The following is a 17,223-nucleotide window of genomic DNA, read 5'->3' on the forward strand; positions in this document are numbered from 1 at the left end:
TCTTTCTTGAATTGTTCTTTTTATTATTTTGTTCTGTCTTAGAGACATGGTGGGATAGAATCAGCAAACTTAGCTTTGGTTTTAATATTCTTTCAAAACTGTTAATAATCTGGCAAAATTTTTCTTGTGGCACCAGAGATAAAGTTGTTGAGAATATTAATTTAAAACAGTGAGTACATTTTTAATTTTGAAAATTGTTTGGAAATGATCTCTTTTATGTATTTAGAAGTATAGGAAATCTATTGAACTAGTTTCTAGGCTTGAGAAATTGTACTTCTATTTCACTGATCTTGTGAAGGGTTAGAAGAGATAATAAAGATTAAAACCAACTGATGGATAATTTTTTAAATAGTGGAACCAACTTAATTCATAAATTTTCTTTTTCTTTTTAGACTTTCAGCATTATTTGCCTTTTGTGGAAACATTTATTAATTTCACATTTTTTAAATTTCCAGGTAACTTGGGTTTTTACCCCTGTAACAACTGAAATAACAAGTCTTGATACAGAGAATATAGATGACATTTTAAGTAAGTACCTTGATATTTTTAAAGTATACTTTCTTCTCTCTAAAGAGTTAGTTTATATACAAAAACAAAATAAAATCTCAATTATCTAGAACAATTGAGGAGCCAGCACTCTGATTAATTCCATGGTATACAGAATTAACTAAGCACTTTCGGTTTTAGTTTTTAGTAAAGTTTCTTAAAATGGGTAAGTCTACTTTCCTGTGTTACAAGTAAACTTTTAGTCTTGTTTTGTTTCTTTGCCTTGTCATGAATACCACTCTTAACAATTCAGAGTATTTTGTTGCTTAGAGGCCAGCAGTTTCCACTGTGCAGTATTACATGTTAATGACCTTAGGACACAGCCTACAATTTTTTATTTTGTCTTTTTTTTTAGCTTTTAACTAAATCACCTACTCTGATCTCTTTTATTGTCATTGGTCCAATTAAGTTCAATAAGTGTTTTGCTTGTTTGCTGACAATGTGATTGTAGATACGGTTAACTTGGGGGAAAACATTTCTTGTTTTTAAAAGTAGTAGAGGGAAGGTGAAGACGTGGTTGATAGAAAAATAACAACTTAGGAGTTTTAAGAAAATGTAGTGTGGATAAATGATGTCTTTTTTTTTTTAAGCATTCCATTTCACCCACTGGTTTGAGCAAAACTAAAAATAGTAAGGGTTAAAAGGAGTTATTCATTCACCATCATATACTGTTTTGTGTTCTTGGAACTGGTTTTAAATGCTAGAAAGTCAAAAAAAAAAAAAATGCTAGAAAGTCTATTCCCATATTATGGGATCTCTTTAGAGAAAGGGTGCTATAAACTTTAGCCTGTATCAGTGTCACCTGGAGGACTTATTGTCAGTATTGCTAGGCCTGCCCCCACTTTCTGATAGAAATTGCTAGACCCTGCCTAAGAATTTGCATTTCTACAAGTTCCAGCGTGATGCTGGTGCTTCTGGTCCCAGGGATCACAGTTTGTGAACCACACTGCTTTAGAGTAAATAGCAAGTAGATAAAAAGTGCTTTGAAGGTAAACAAAGGAAAAAGAGAATTGAAACTTGCAAATCATCTTCACTCCTTTCATCTTTCAAATTCTAGAATATCTTTGTGGGTATGGTTTCTGTGTGTGTGTGTCTGTGTGTGTGTGTGAGTACTGAGTACTTGAGTTTATTTAAGTTTCTCTTTGTTAGGTTTAGGCAAAAGGAACAGATATATCTTTCTCATGTCTTCACGTCCGGATATGCAAATAATACTGTTATATTTTACAACAGAGAATAACTGTTAAATGGGTAGGAACCAGAAAAGGTACATCTTATGCAACACTGTTATTTGTAGATTACTTGTTGCAACTAGGTGGCATCTGAGTTTTAGAAATAGATTAGTTATACAAGTCTATTCTCTGAAATAGGATTTTATTTGCAAAGCTCAGTTATTCATGAATATGGAAGGTCAAAAAATGGATTATTAAAATCCAAATCACTCCACTTCACGTTTTATGAGAGTATGCTATTTAGTAGCTTACTTTCCTGATCTGGGTTTGATTCTCTGTTTATTTTATATTCATTCAGTGGAGGTATTAAGATGGAGGACGATATAGAGAAAAGGAACAGGGACTCCCACAAATTATATAAGCTGTCCATGACTCTCTGTATGGGTTTCTGAGTGAGAGATAAGTTACTGTGTATTTTTAGTGAGCCTTTAAGAATGGAAAAAGACCATGATGAAAACCATATCTTTAATTATGTCATAATTATGTAGACACGAGTAACTTAGGTTATTTGGTTTTGTTTTTCAATTTCAGACAATGCTGATGTTGCTTTAGTAAATTTTTATGCTGATTGGTAAGTAATATCTTATTTTTTTTGGTGGGGGGGGAGTGCATCATTAAGTTTTTTTTTTTTTAAACTTCATAGAGGTGATTTTTCTTTGCTAGAAAGGAGTAAGTGGGAAAGCCTCTTTTTTTTGTGAGACAATATTCCATATACAAAAATCAATTAAGGTTCATTCAAAGATGAAGCAGCTCAATTTGGTGAGCATTTGTTTTGAGAGAAAATATACCTGATTCCATTATCCCACATTTTAAAATAAAAGCAGGTAACATAAAAACTCAGATCTCTCTGTCTCTCCCTCTTTGTCTCTCTCTCTCTCTCTCTCTCTCTCTCTCTCTCTCTCTCTCTCTCTCTCTCTCTCTCACATACACACACACACACACACACAATTACGTATTGCAATTCTCTATTTTTCCTGACTGAGGAGTAAGGCAGTGTTTGGAGGTGAGGATGTGGGTGTGGCAAGTTTAGAAGGAAAAATAATGTTGACATTTTATAATATATACCATCTACTACTACTTACTACTTCTAGGAAGCCTTTACTCCTTTCCCTGTCTGAATTGGATTCTGTCTTGTGTGTTCATATAGTTCCCTATGTACCACATTCTTTTCCTGCTACATTGTTTTTTTTTTTTAAGGTCTTTATTGGAGTGTAATTGCTTTGCAATGTTGTGTTAGTTTCTGCTGTATAACAAAGTGAATCAGCTATATGTATACATATATCCCCATATCCCCTCCCTCTTGCGTCTCCCTCCCACCCTCCCTATCCCACCCCTCTAGGTGGTCACAAAGCACTGAGCTGATCTCCCTGTGCTATGCAGCTGCTTCCCACTAGCTATTTTACATTTGGTAGTGTATATATGTCAATGCTACTCTTTCACTTGGTCCCAGCTTACCCTTCCCCCTCCCCGTGTCCTCAAGTCCATTCTCTACGTCTGGGTCTTTATTCCTGTCCTTGCCCCTAGGTTCATTAGAACCATTTTGTTTTGTTTGTTTGTTTTGTTTTGTCTTTCATCTTTGTGCTCTAGCAAACAGAGTTTGAGAGCGAGATGTCTTACTTAGTATTCCCAGCATCTAGAAGGGCATAATATGTAGCAGATGTTAAAGAATGTGGCATGGGGTTAGGAAGAAGGGAGCTTCAGCTGGAGAGAAGTTTGAAACACTCACATAATCCTTATTCCTAGACAATCTGTATCTTATATGACCCTTTTAGGCTTACTACCTAGTAGATGCCACTATCCTACTTCAGGCCACAGTCCTGCAGTTTACCTAGATTCCTGTGACCGTCTCCTAGTTTATTTCCTGTGCTTCTAGTCCTATGTGTCCCCATTCTGTTCACTACAAAGTAAGCCGGAGTATGTTTCCTAAAGTGCAAATTGGATTAGTTTACACCTCATCTTAAAACCCTTAAATGTTTTCTATTACCTTTGCCTAGGAGGCCCCTGATGACCTGGTCCCTTCCTTCCTCTGTAGGTATATCTCTTGCCTTTCTCCACTCCCACATTCTGTTCTGTTATACTGAATGTCTTTCAGTTTATGTAATATTCTGTATTCTTTCATCATTGGACCTTTAGTCATGGTATTTTCTCTGTCTGAATGGATCTCTCTTCTCTTACCCACTTGTTTACTTCCTTAAGTCTGAATCATCTTTCAAGTCTTGGATTAGATGCCACTTTCTCCAGGTCACCTTCCTACATCAATACCCCTACCCCTATTCTTAAGTCAGGTTAGGAACCCTTTTTATATCTTCTCATAACACCACATACTTACCCAGTCATAACACTTGTATGTTGTGGTTTCGTTGGTACTTCCCTACTATATTAGTAGCTGTGTGAAAAGTTACCATATCTATCTTTTTTCAACATGAATCCCCAAGCACTTTGCATAATACTTGGCAGATAAGTACATAATAAATGTTTACTGGATGAATGATGTATAGTATCTGTATTTGAAGAACTTCAGTAAAATGTTGAAGATATACAGAGAAAATACCATTTATAAAATGTACAACAAAAGGTAGCATTTTCCAAGGTAAATTAGGATTATCCAGATGTAACATTAGCCACAACATTTGGTAGAAGATTATTTAATTCAGTCCACTTTAAAGATAAAACTGAGTTCCAGAGGAGTAAAGTATTTCCCCACGATCACCTGACTAGATTATGGCAGAGTTAAAACTAGAGTGCAGTTATTTTGATGGAGGGATTTTGTGTGTTGTAAGAAAAAGAAATAGAACATGCCACCGACCTTGTTGTAAAAAGTGAATTGGAAATGTGGAATAACTGCAGTTATTTGAGAAACATATTACCAAAGAATACCTGGAGTTGTTCATAAATTAATACTCTTTTATTCAACTGAAAAAACTTGGGTAACTGGCCATAGGACATAGACTTACACTGTGTGGCTTCAAAGGCTGGATTCTGAGTTCCCTCTGGAAGTTATGGATGTGGCACAGTTTAAGGAAGAATTCTCTAATAGACCTGCCTAAAAATATACCTGAGAGGACAATAAACCATAGTAGGAACTTAATAATGCTGTTATGTGCCTGGCTCTTTACATATATTGCTTTTAATGCTCAGAACTACTCTGCAGGTAGGTATTATAATTTCCATTTTAGGTTGAGGAAATTGAGGCTCAGAAAGGTCAGATGGCTAGTAAGTGGTGGAACTGGGATTTAAACTCAGGTATGTCTGACTCCAAAGCTTATTTTTTTCCCCACTAGGTTATACTACTAGCAGGTGCCCCTAAACTGTCCCTGCAGAGACTTTTACCCATTTGGTTGATTTGTAAAGGGTCGATTCAAGTACTAGATTGGAGATTGGATTCTGATGACCCTTAAGGCCCTGTTAATAGATCTATTTGCTTTGGTTGTGTTAATTTTATAAATGTAACTTTCCATATGTATGAAGGTACAGTAATATTGCAATTGAATTTTTATTTCATCTTCCCCTTTCACATTTTGGTATTAAAACCGATCCTATTTTAAACATTAATCTGTGCTTAAGTGCTTACTGGGCAGCAAACTGGACAATCCAGAAAGGAGCCGTTAATATCTGTCTTTACCTTGCCCATAAGCCAGGATTACTAGGCCATATCCTAATTCTTCAAGAAACCATTAATCAGTCCTTACCCCTTGCCTCCCTGGCCCTCTAGAACGCTATCTTCAGCAAACTGTAAGAACCCACAAACCTGTGGTCCTAGCCTCTCCAGTTCCTCCAGTCTATCAGTTTATTCATTTAACAGACATCTACTGAAATGCTTGTTAGAATATGTAGTCAAATAAGACACGGTCCCTGATATCCGCAGACCCCACCCACCTATCCCAGATGGGAGAGATTTAAGAATGCTAAAAGAGGAAAGAGCCACTTGAAAGCGAGAGATTGAAGATACAGATTGTGTCTCCTTGGTATATTCTAGGACATCTCCTTAGGAAGTCAGGTGAGTGGGCTAGAAGAGTTACATACAAAAAGAAATAGGGAAGAAGTATAAAGTTTGTTATCCTTTCACAGGCTTTATATTTTTGTTGAATTATAGTTAATATGTATGACCTAATCACATGTGGATTAAAGAGCTCACAGGCTTCATTTAAGTAAATTTCTTGATGGCAAAGGGCTCAGGAAGCAATAGTAGCAATTATAGTTTTGTTGTTGTTGTTGTTAACAAATACTGCATACCTTTTTCATATGAGAACGACCATTCTAGCCCAGCTGCTTGTGTGCTGATTCTGATTCTTCTCTTTCTTATCAGGTCCCTTTAATGACCCATAGAATATATTTGTGAAGTGGTTGGCCTGATTAAGGGGCAGTCAGAATTAGAGGTGTCAAGTTTCTGGAATATTGTGGGGTTTGTGCCCCCTTTTAAAAGTAAAAGCAAAACAAAAACTACAGACAAAGGAAACATGGACAGGAAAGTCTCATTTGGGGATTAAAAAATTTTGCTCCTGAACTTAGTGTATTTAATAGTTTATAGATACAAAAGCCCATTTTAACCAGAGGTAAATTTTGAGGGGGAAATTCACTGTATACCATATATCATTTTTATAAAACTTATTTATTTAGTATGCTAACTTGCCTATGAGATTTGACTGAACTTGTCAGGTGAATCAGTCTAATATTTGCAATAAACTTACCATTTTAAAGATTTTGTAGTCTAAAAATATGTTCATTATTTGGAGAAAACTAATTTCCTTCATAAATGCCTGAGTCTTAGTAGTTACAAGTCCAGGTAGATACATCTTAGAGGGCTTATTTCAGACTTGTTTCATTGCCTCTGTGAGAGGTCCTTAGCTTTGTGCTCCATAATATTGGCCATTTTCTTCCAGTGAAAAAAACCAGAATCTTTAAATTATTTGTCCAGTCTTTGAAATGGAATAGTCTTTGAATTCAAAATTGTTCTCCTCTCCAGTGAATGACATCAGGATTCCTGAATTAACAGTGTGATTGTTAATTCTGTTTATTGTAATATGCTAAATATGAATGGATAACAACAGAAATATCAATAAAATTTTATTGCTTCTGATTTTCAGTTTTAATTGGTATCCTCCTCTGTGCATAGGTGTCGTTTCAGCCAGATGTTGCACCCAATTTTTGAGGAAGCTTCCAATGTCATTAAGGAAGAATATCCAAATGAAAATCAAGTAGTGTTTGCCAGAGTTGATTGTGATCAGCACTGTAAGTACCTTATAGGAAGTCGGGAAGAAACTGTCCTGTCCCCACCTCTCCTACACACACACACACACACTTTTTTTTTTTTTTAATGCTCTGTTTTAAGTAGAGAACAAGCCAAAATGTTCTAGTGACCTTGGTTAAATGTTAATATTTAATCTTTATGTACTTACAACACTACTTTCCATTGTGCCTGTGTGAGGGATTAAAAAATTTTTTTTCATTAAAATATAGTAGGGCAAGCATATAGGTAGTAAATCATTTTGGTTTTCTACCAAAGCAAATACCAAAATCAATAAATAAAATTGAAATATAGTTTTAGGAAAGAAAAGGATTTCTGTTAGTTTTAGAATCATGCAAAAATACTATTTGTAGTCATTTCAGATAAAACAGTCTCAGATTTTGGGGTGGTTTCTGTTGTTTAAAAGATTATACTAAGATTGTCTTAGACTGTCTTTGAGGTGTAATTTGCTGTAGTTACTGATTAAAAGTTTGTTGCAATGAGTTATTGGTAAGTTGCCCTGAATTACAGAACACTCCCATTGTGCAAATTTCCTATCCTTTACGTTTCACCTGACAAGTAGAATTTGTGTGTGTGTGTGTGTGTGTGTGTGTGTATGACATACAGATGGCCAAGATGCACATGTAAAGATGCTCAACATCACTAATTATTAGAGAAATGCAAATCAAAACTACAGTGAGGTATTACCTCACACCAGTCAGAATGGCCATCATCAAAAAATCTACAAACAATAAATGCTGGAGAGGGTGTGGAGAAAAGGGAACCCTCTTGCACTGTTGGTGGGAATGTAAATTGATACAGCCACTATGGAGAACAGTATGGAAGTTCTTAAAAAACTAAAAATAGAACTACCATTTGACCCAGTAATCCCACTACTGGGCATATACCCTGAGAAAACCATAATTCAAAAGGACACATGTACCCCAGTGTTCATTGCAGCACTATTTACAATAGCCAGGACATGGAAACAACCTGTATGTCAAACGATAGATGAATGGATAAAGAAGATGTGGCACATATATACAATGGAATATTACTCAGCCATAAAAAGGAACAAAATTGGGTCATTTGTAGAGATGTGGATGGACCTAGAGTCTGTCATACAGAGTGAAGTAAGCCAGAAAGAGAAAAACAAATATCGTATATTAACGCATATATGTGGAATCTAGGAAAATGGTACAGATGAACCTATTTGTAGGGCAGGAATAGAGACGTAGATGTAGAGAACTGACATGTGGACACAGGGTGGGAAGGGGAGGGTGGAACAAATTGGGAGATTAGGTTTTACATAAATACGCTACCATGTGTAAAATAGATAGCTAGTGGGAACCTGCTGTATAGCACAGGGAGCTCCGCTTGGTGCTCTGTGACGACCTAGATGGGTGGGGTGGAGGGCAGTGGGAGAGAGGTCCAAGAGGGAGGGGATATAGGTATACATATAGCTGATTCACTTCATTGTACAGCAGAAACCAACACAACATTGTAAAGCAATTTTACTCCAATTAAAAAAAAAATAAAAAAATGAAAGCTTGTTGCATTGAGTTATTGATAAGTTGTCCTGAATTATGGAACAGTCCCATTGTGCAAATTTCGTATCCTTTACATTTCACCTGACAAGTAGAATTTCTGTGTGTGTGTGTGTGTGTGTGTGTGTACACTAACTTTTCACTTTGCTGATGAGGAAATGGAAATAAAGTGGCTTAACCAATGTCATACAGCCTACTATCTAGTCATGGCAGGCTTAGAATCCAGAACTCCTGGATGACCAAATGCCTTCCTAGACCTATTTGCTTCTTTTCTATTTAATTCAACAAACGTTTTGGGGATTTTCTGGTAAAAAAATTCCAGAAACGGCTAACAGCAGAGCATTTCAAAATCTTATAAGCCATACCCCACATTTCTGTCTGCCATCATTCATAACTACATACGATGAAGGGTGCAATAAAAGGTTGTCAGTGCAAGCATGGCCTGCATTTCCACACTGCTTTCTGGATCTTTCCTCCCACCTTTCACTGACAGAGAACATGATGTTTTTGGTGTGGACTCTTATTTCAGATTTTTCTATTCTTTATGTATTTAATTAGACATTACAGTACAGACAACAGTGCCTACTTTCATTGAATTTGGAGTATAAGATCTGAAATTATGCTCTCAAGCTTACAGTTATTAGAAAGAAAAATTAACTATTGTTGAACAATACATATCATTTATTCTACTTCTAAACATATTAACATATGAGATAAATCTGACATCATTGCTAGTAATTAAGTTCTCTTTTTATGGGAGTAAATAGCCATAGTTAAGATGTTTTTTTGATCCACCAGAGATATTGACAAAATTAGTTTTTTACTAATGAAAGTTATATCTGAGACATTGTGTATTTTCTCTAAATATTTTTTCCCTTCTGTGTAATTCTTCACTTTTTAAAGTGACATTATGAAATCCTTATTGATGATTTGTTCATGTTTTCCACTCTTTCTTTGAGATTGTATGACAGACTGTACTTTGGGTAACCCCTCATGTGCCAGTTGAATTATAGAGGTTTTGAACTGGAAGGACCGTAAGAGTCCTGTGGTCTGGAGAGAAATGCCTGTTAGGCACATTGTTCTTTGGTAGGATTTGCTTTTTTTTTAAAAAAAAAGATTTATTGAAGTATAATTGACATATAATAAACTGTACAAGCTTAGATTATACAATTTAATGTTTTGACACATGTATGCAGCTGTGAAACCATGATCACAGTCAAGATGTCAACATATCTCTCATCCCCCAAATTTTGCTTGTGCTCCTTTGTGGTCCCTCTCTTCCCCTGTCAATCCTCAGGGCACCATGGAACTGCTTTCTGTTACTATAGATTAGTTTGTATTTTCTAGGATTTTATATAAGTGAAATCATACATTATGTGTTCTTTGTGTGTGTGTGTGTGTGTGTGTGTGTTTGTTGTTGTTGTTGTTCTTGACTCAGCATGGTTATTTTGAGATGGTTACATGTATTATTCATTTTTATTATTGAGTGGCATTCCATTGTATGGCTATATACTATAATTTGTTTAACTATTCACCTGTTGACAGACATTTGGGTCGTTTCCATTTTCAGGCTATTATAAATAAAGCTGCTATGAACATTCAGGTACGACTCTTTGTACACATGCTTTCATTTATCCTGGGCAAATACCTAGGTGTGAAATATATGGGTCTTATGGTAGGTGTATATTTAACTTTTTAAGAAACTGCCAAACTGTTTTCTGAAGTACTTGTGTTATTTTACACATCTACTAGCAGTGTATGAGTGTTCAAGTTGTTCCATATTCTTGCCAACATTTGGTATGGTCAATCTTTTTAATTTAGCATATCTGTTAAATTATTAACAGGTGTAATAATTTCTTATAATAAATTCTTACTGGGGTTTGAGAACTCTTTATACAAGTTCTCTTTTACATGTGTAATTTGCAGATCTTTTTCTCCCATTTTACTCTCTTAAGAGTGTCTTTGTGCTAAAATACACAGAGCATAAAATTTACCATCTTTACCATTTTTTTTTTTTTAATAAATTTGAGTACTTTATTTATTTATTTATTCACTCATTTTTGGCTGTGTTGGGTCTTCGTTTCTGTGCAAGGGCTTTCTCTAGTTGTGGCAAGCGGGGGCCTCTCTTCATCACAGTGCGCGGGCCTCTCACTATCGTGGCCTCTCTTGTTACGGAGCACAGGCTCCAGATGCGCAGGCTCAGTAGTTGTGGCTCACGGGCCTAGTTGCTCCGCGGCATGTGGGATCTTCCCAGACCAGGGCTCGAACCTGTGTCCCCTGCATTGGCAGGCAGACTCTCAACCACTGCGCCACCAGGGAAGCCCCTCTTTACCATTTTTAATTGTACAGTTCAGTAACATTAAGTGTATTCACACTGCTGTACAACCAGTCCCCAGAACTTCATCTTGTGAAACTTAAATGCTATACTCATTAAACCACTCCCTATTTCCCCCTCCCCCTAGTTCCTGGTAACCACCATTCCTCTTTATTTTTCTATGAATTTGACTATTCTAGATACCTGGTAAAAGTGGAATCATACAGCATTTGTCTTTTTGTGGCAGGCTTATTTCACTTAGCATAATGTCCTGAAGGTACTTCCATGTTGTCACATGTGTCAGAATTTCCTTCCATGTGATGGCTGAATGATATTCTGTTGTATGGCTATCCTACAACTTCCTTATCCATTTATCCATCAATGGACACTTAGGCTGTTTCCATGTCCTAGCTATTGTAAATAATGCTGCTGTGAACATAGGGGTGCAGATATCTCTTTAACATACTGTTTTCATTTCCTTCAGATATATACCCAGAAGTGGAATTGCTGGATCGTATGATAGTTCTATTTTTTAATTTTTGAGGAACCACAATACTGCTTTCCAAAGCAGCTGTACCAATTTTTATATTCCTGCCAGCAGTGCACAAGGGTTCTGATTTCTCCACATCCTTGCCAACACTTATTTTCTGTTTTTGAGATAACAGCCATCCTGAAGGGTGTGAAGTGATATTTGATCCTGGTTTTGATTTGCATTTCCCTAGTGATTAGTAATGTTGAGCATCTTTTCATGTGCTTCTTGGCCATTTGTATACCTTCTTTGGTGAAAAATCTGTTTGAGTCCTTTGCTCATTTTTTAATCCGTTTATTTTTTGTTGTTGAGTTGTAGGTGTTCTTTGTATATTCTAGACATTAACCCTTTATCAGATAATAGGATTTATAAATATTTTCTTCCATTCTGTAGGGTGCCTTTTCACTCTGTTGATTATGTCCTTTGCACAGCAGTTTTAAATTTTGATGTTCAGTTAATCTGGTTTTACATTTGTTGCCTTTGCTTTTGGTGTCATATCCACGAAATTATTGCAAATCCAATGCATGAATCTTTTCTCCCCTATTTTCTTTTTAGAGTATTAATCATTTAGGTGGTATGTTTAGGTCTTTACCCATTTCAAATTAATTTTTATATATGGTGCAAGGTAAGGATCCAATTTCGTTCTTTTGCATGTGGACATTCAGCTTTTCTAACACCATTTGTTGATGGACTATCCTTTCCCTATTGAATGACTTGACACCCTTGTCAAAATTCATTTGACCATATATGTGAGGGTTTATTTCTGGGCTCTCTGTTGTGTTCCATTGGTCAATATGTCTATCTTTATGCCAGTACCACACTGTTTTTATTACTGTAGCTTTGTAATAAGTTTTGAAATCAGGAAGTGTGAGATCTCCAGTTTTGTTTGAGAGTATCTTCTGAAGGGCATATACTCTTAATTTTGATGGAGTACAATTTATCCTTTTAAAAAATGGATTATATTTTTAAATTCTGTATCTCAGAAATCTTTGCCTCACCCAAGATCCGAAAGATTTTCTGCTATGTTTTCTTTCATAAATTTTATAGTGTGAAGTTTTACATTTAGGTCTATTATGCATTTGGAGTTAATTTTTACATGTGGTACAATGTATGGATTGGAATGCATTTTTTGCAAATAGTTATCAAGTTGTTCTGACATAATTTATTGAAAAGACTATCCTTTGTTCAATAACTTTGCGTCTTTGTTAAAATCAACTGATATGTGGATCTATTTCTAGTCTCTATTCTGTACTGGATATATTTGTCTATGATTTATTTGTCTATGTTTACACCAATACCACACTTTCTAGATTACTGTAGCTTTATAATAAGTCTTGAAGTCATTAGTGTAAATCTTCCAACTTTGCAATTTTTTTCAAAGTGGTTTGGTTACTCTAGTTGCTTTGGATTTCTGTATGACTTTTAGAATCAACTTGTTAATTTTTAGCCACAGGGGGTGTTGGGGGTGAAGACTGCTGGGATTTTAATTGGGATTACTTTGAATCCTTAGACGACTTTGTGGAGAACTGTCATTTTGACACTATTGAATCTTCTAATTCATGAACATTGTATATCTCCCCATTTATTTAGGTCTTTTCAGTTTCTCTTAGCAATGTTTTGCAGTTTTCAGCAATGTTTTAGTCTGCATGTCTTTCACATCTTTGTCAGATTTATCACTTTATTTTTTGATGCTGTTGTAAATGATTTTTTTTTAATGTCATAATAATTTATTGAAAATCCATATGCAATCACACATCTAAACTTCTATAATTATCTCTTCTGGGATAATAATAAAGAATTTGCTCCTGTTGAACTCTTCCCTTTGATTGTTTAGAATCTAACATCATCTTTTTTTTTTTTTTAAACATCTTTATTGAAGTATAATTGCTTTACAATGGTGTGTTAGTTTCTGCTTTATAACAAAGTGAATCAGTTATACATATACATATGTTCCCATATCTCTTCCCTCTTGCATCTCCCTCCCTCCCACCCTCCCCATCCCACCCCTCTAGGTGGTCACAAAGCACCGAGCTGATCTCCCTGTGCTATTTGGCTGCTTCCCACTAGCTATCTATTGTACATTTGGTAGTGTATATATGTCCATGACACTCTCTCACCCTGTCACATCTCACCCTTCCCCCTCCCCATATCCTCAAGTCCATTCTCTAGTAGGCCTGTGTCTTTATTCCCGTCTTGCCACTAGGTTCTTCATGGCCTTTTTTTTTTTTTCCTTAGATTCCATATATATGTGTTAGCATACTGTATTTGTTTTTCTCTTTCTGACTTACTTCACTCTGTATGACAGACTCTAACTCCATCCACCTCATTACAAACACCTCCATTTCATTTCTTTTTATAGCTGAGTAATATTCCATTGTATATATGTGCCACATCTTCTTTATCCATTCATCCGATGATGGACACTTAGGTTGCTTCCACGTCCTGGCTATTGTAAATAGAGCTGCAATGAACATTTTGGTACATGACTCTTTTTGAACTATGGTTTTCTCAGGGTATATGCCCAGTAGTGGGATTGCTGGGTCGTATGGTAGTTCTATTTTTATTTTTTTAAGGAACCTCCATACTGTTCTCCATAGTGGCTGTATCAATTTACATTCCCACCAACAGTGCAAGAGTGTTCCCTTTCCTCCACACCCTCTCCAGCATTTATTGTTTCTAGATTTTTTGATGATGGCCAATCTGACCGGTGTGAGATGATATCTCATTGTAGTTTTGATTTGCATTTCTCTAATGATTAATGATGTTGAGCGTTCTTTCATGTGTCTGTTGGCAATCTGTATATCTTCTTTGAGAAATGTCTGTTTAGGTCTTCTGCCCATTTTTGGATTGGGTTGTTCATTTTTTTGTTATTGAGCTGCATGAGCTGCTTGTAAATCTTGGAGATTAATCCTTTGTCAGTTGCTTCATTTGCAAATATTTTCTCCCATTCTGAGGGTTGTCTTTTGGTCTTGTTTATGGTTTCCTTTGCTGTGCAAAAGCTTTTAAGCTTCATTAGGTCCCATTTGTTTATTTGTGTTTTTATTTCCATTTCTCTAGGAGCTGGGTCAAAAAGGATCTTGCTGTGATTTATGTCATAGAGTGTTCTGCCTATGTTTTCCTCTAAGAGTTTGATAGTGTCTGGCCTTACACTTAGGTCTTTAATCCATTTTGAGTTTATTTTTGTGTATGGTGTCAGGGAGTGTTCTAATTTCATACTTTTACATGTATCTGTCCAATTTTCCCAGCACCACTTATTGAAGAGGCTGTCTTTTCTCCACTGTATATGCTTGCTCCTTTATCAAAGATAAGGTGACCATATGTGCGTGGGTTTATCTCTGGGCTTTCTATCCTGTTCCATTGATCTGTATTTCTGTTTTGGTGCCAGTACCAAACTGTCTTGATTACTGTAGCTTTGTAATATAGTCTGAAGTCAGGGAGCCTGATTCCTCCAGCTCCATTTTTCGTTCTCAAGATTGCTTTGGCTATTCGGGGTCTTTTGTGTTTCCATACAAATTGTGAAATTTTTTGTTCTAGTTCTGTGAAAAATGCCAGTGGTAGTTTGATAGGGATTGCATTGAATCTGTAGATTGCTTTGGGTAGTAGAGTCATTTTCACAATGTTGATTCTTCCAATCCAAGAACATGGTATATCTCTCCATCTATTTGTATCATCTTTAATTTCTTTCATCAGTGTCTTATAATTTTCTGCATACAGGTCTTTTGTCTCCTTAGGTAGGTTTATTCCTAGATATTTTATTCTTTTTGTTGCAATGGTAAACGGGAGTGTTTTCTTAATTTCACTTTCAGATTTTTCGTCATTAGTGTGTAGAAATGCAAGAGATTTCTGTGCATTAATTTTGTATCCTGCTACTTTACCAAATTCATTGATTAGCTCTAGTAGTTTTCTGGTAGCATCTTTAGGATTCTCTATGTATAGTATCATGTCATCTGCAAACAGTGACAGCTTTACTTCTTCTTTTCCGATTTGGATTCCTTTTATTTCTTTTTCTTCTCTGATTGCTGTGGCTAACACTTCCAAAACTATGTTGAATAATAGTGGTGAGAGTGGGCAACCTTGTCTTGTTCCTGATCTTAGTGGAAATGGTTTCAGTTTTTCACCATTGAGGACAATATTGGCTGTGGGTTTGTCATATATGGCCTTTATTATGTTGAGGAACGTTCCCTCTATGCCTACTTTCTGCAGGGCTTTTATCATAAATGGGTGTTGAATTTTGTCGAAAGCTTTCTCTGCATCTATTGAGATGATCATATGGTTTTTCTCCTTCAGTTTGTTAATATGGTGTATCACGTTGATTGATTGGCATATATTGAAGAATCCTTGCATTCCTGGGATAAACCCCACTTGATCATGGTGTATGATCCTTTTGATGTGCTGTTGGATTCTGTTTGCTAGTATTTTGTTGAGGATTTTTGCATCTATGTTCATCAGTGATATTGGCCTGTAGTTTTCTTTCTTTGTGACATCTTTGTCTGGTTTTGGTATCAGGGTGATGGTGTCCTCGTGGAATGAGTTTGGGAGTGTTCCTCCCTCTGCAATATCTTGGAAGAGTTTGAGAAGGATAGGTGTTAGCTCTTCTCTAAATGTTTGATAGAATTCGCCTGTGAAGCCATCTGGTCCTGGGCTTTTGTTTGTTGGAAGATTTTTAATCACAGTTTCAATTTCAGTGCTTGTGATTGGTCTGTTCATATTTTCTATTTCTTCCTGGTTCAGTCTCGGCAGGTTGTGCATTTCTAAGAATCTGTCCATTTCTTCCAGGTTGTCCATTTTATTGGCATAGAGTTGCTTGTAGTAATCGCTCATGATCGTTTGTATTTCTGCAGTGTCAGTGGTTACTTCTCCTTTTTCATTTCTAATTCTATTGATTTGAGTCTTCTCCCTTTTTCTCTTGATGAGTCTGGCTAATGGTTTATCAATTTTGTTTATCTTCTCAAAGAACCAGCTTTTAGTTTCATTGATTTTTGCTATTGTTTCCTTCATTTCTTTTTCATTTATTTCTGATCTGATCTTTATGATTTCTTTCCTTCTGTTAGCTTTGGGGTTTTTTTGTTCTTCTTTCTCTAATTGCTTCAGGTGCAAGGTTAGGTTGTTTATTCGAGATGTTTCCTGTTTCTTGAGGTAGGCTTGTATTGCTATAAACTTCCCTCTTAGCACTGCTTTTGCTGCGTCCCATAGGTTTTGGGTCGTCGTGTCTCCATTGTCATTTGTTTCTAGGTATTTTTTGATTTCCCCTTTGATTTCTTCAGTGATCACTTCGTTATTAACTAGTGTATTGTGTAGCCTCCATGTGTTTGTATTTTTTACAGGTCTTTTCCTGTAATTGATATCTAGTCTCATAGTGTTGTGGTCGGAAAAGATACTTGATACGATTTCAATTTTCTTAAATTTACCAAGGCTTGATTTGTGGCCCAAGATATGATCCTGGAGAATGTTCCATGAGCACTTGAGAAAAATGTGTATTCTGTTGTTTTTGGGTGGAATGTCCTATAAATATCAATTAAGTCCATCTTGTTTAATGTATCATTTAAAGCTTGTGTTTCCTTATTTATTTTCATTTTGGATGATCTGTCCATTGGTGAAAGTGGGGTGTTAAAGTCCCCTACTATGATTGTGTTGCTGTCGATTTCCCCTTTTATGGCTGTTAGTATTTGCCTTATGTATTGAGGTGCTCCTATGTTGGGTGCATAAATATTTACAATTGTTATACCTTCCTCTTGGATCGATCCCTTGATCATTATATAGTGTCCTTCTTTGTCTCTTGTAATAGTCTTTATTTTAAAGTCTATTTTGTCTGATATGAGAATTGCTACTCCAGC

The 17,223-nt window shown here is 35.9% G+C and overlaps 1 protein-coding gene across 1 annotated transcript in view; it reads left to right on the forward strand.

The window, feature by feature from the left end:
• Positions 1 to 17,223, forward strand: part of ERP44 (endoplasmic reticulum protein 44) — a 96,411-nt gene that overhangs the window by 30,899 nt on the left and 48,289 nt on the right. Inside the window, exons 2-4 of the mRNA XM_061200182.1 lie at positions 456 to 528; positions 2,307 to 2,346; positions 6,889 to 7,004. Coding sequence (XP_061056165.1) covers positions 456 to 528; positions 2,307 to 2,346; positions 6,889 to 7,004 — 229 coding nt within the window. The remainder of the gene's footprint in view (positions 1 to 455; positions 529 to 2,306; positions 2,347 to 6,888; positions 7,005 to 17,223) is intronic.

The sequence above is a fragment of the Eubalaena glacialis genome, chromosome 9 (assembly GCF_028564815.1).
Source record: "Eubalaena glacialis isolate mEubGla1 chromosome 9, mEubGla1.1.hap2.+ XY, whole genome shotgun sequence".
NCBI lineage: Eukaryota > Metazoa > Chordata > Mammalia > Artiodactyla > Balaenidae > Eubalaena > Eubalaena glacialis.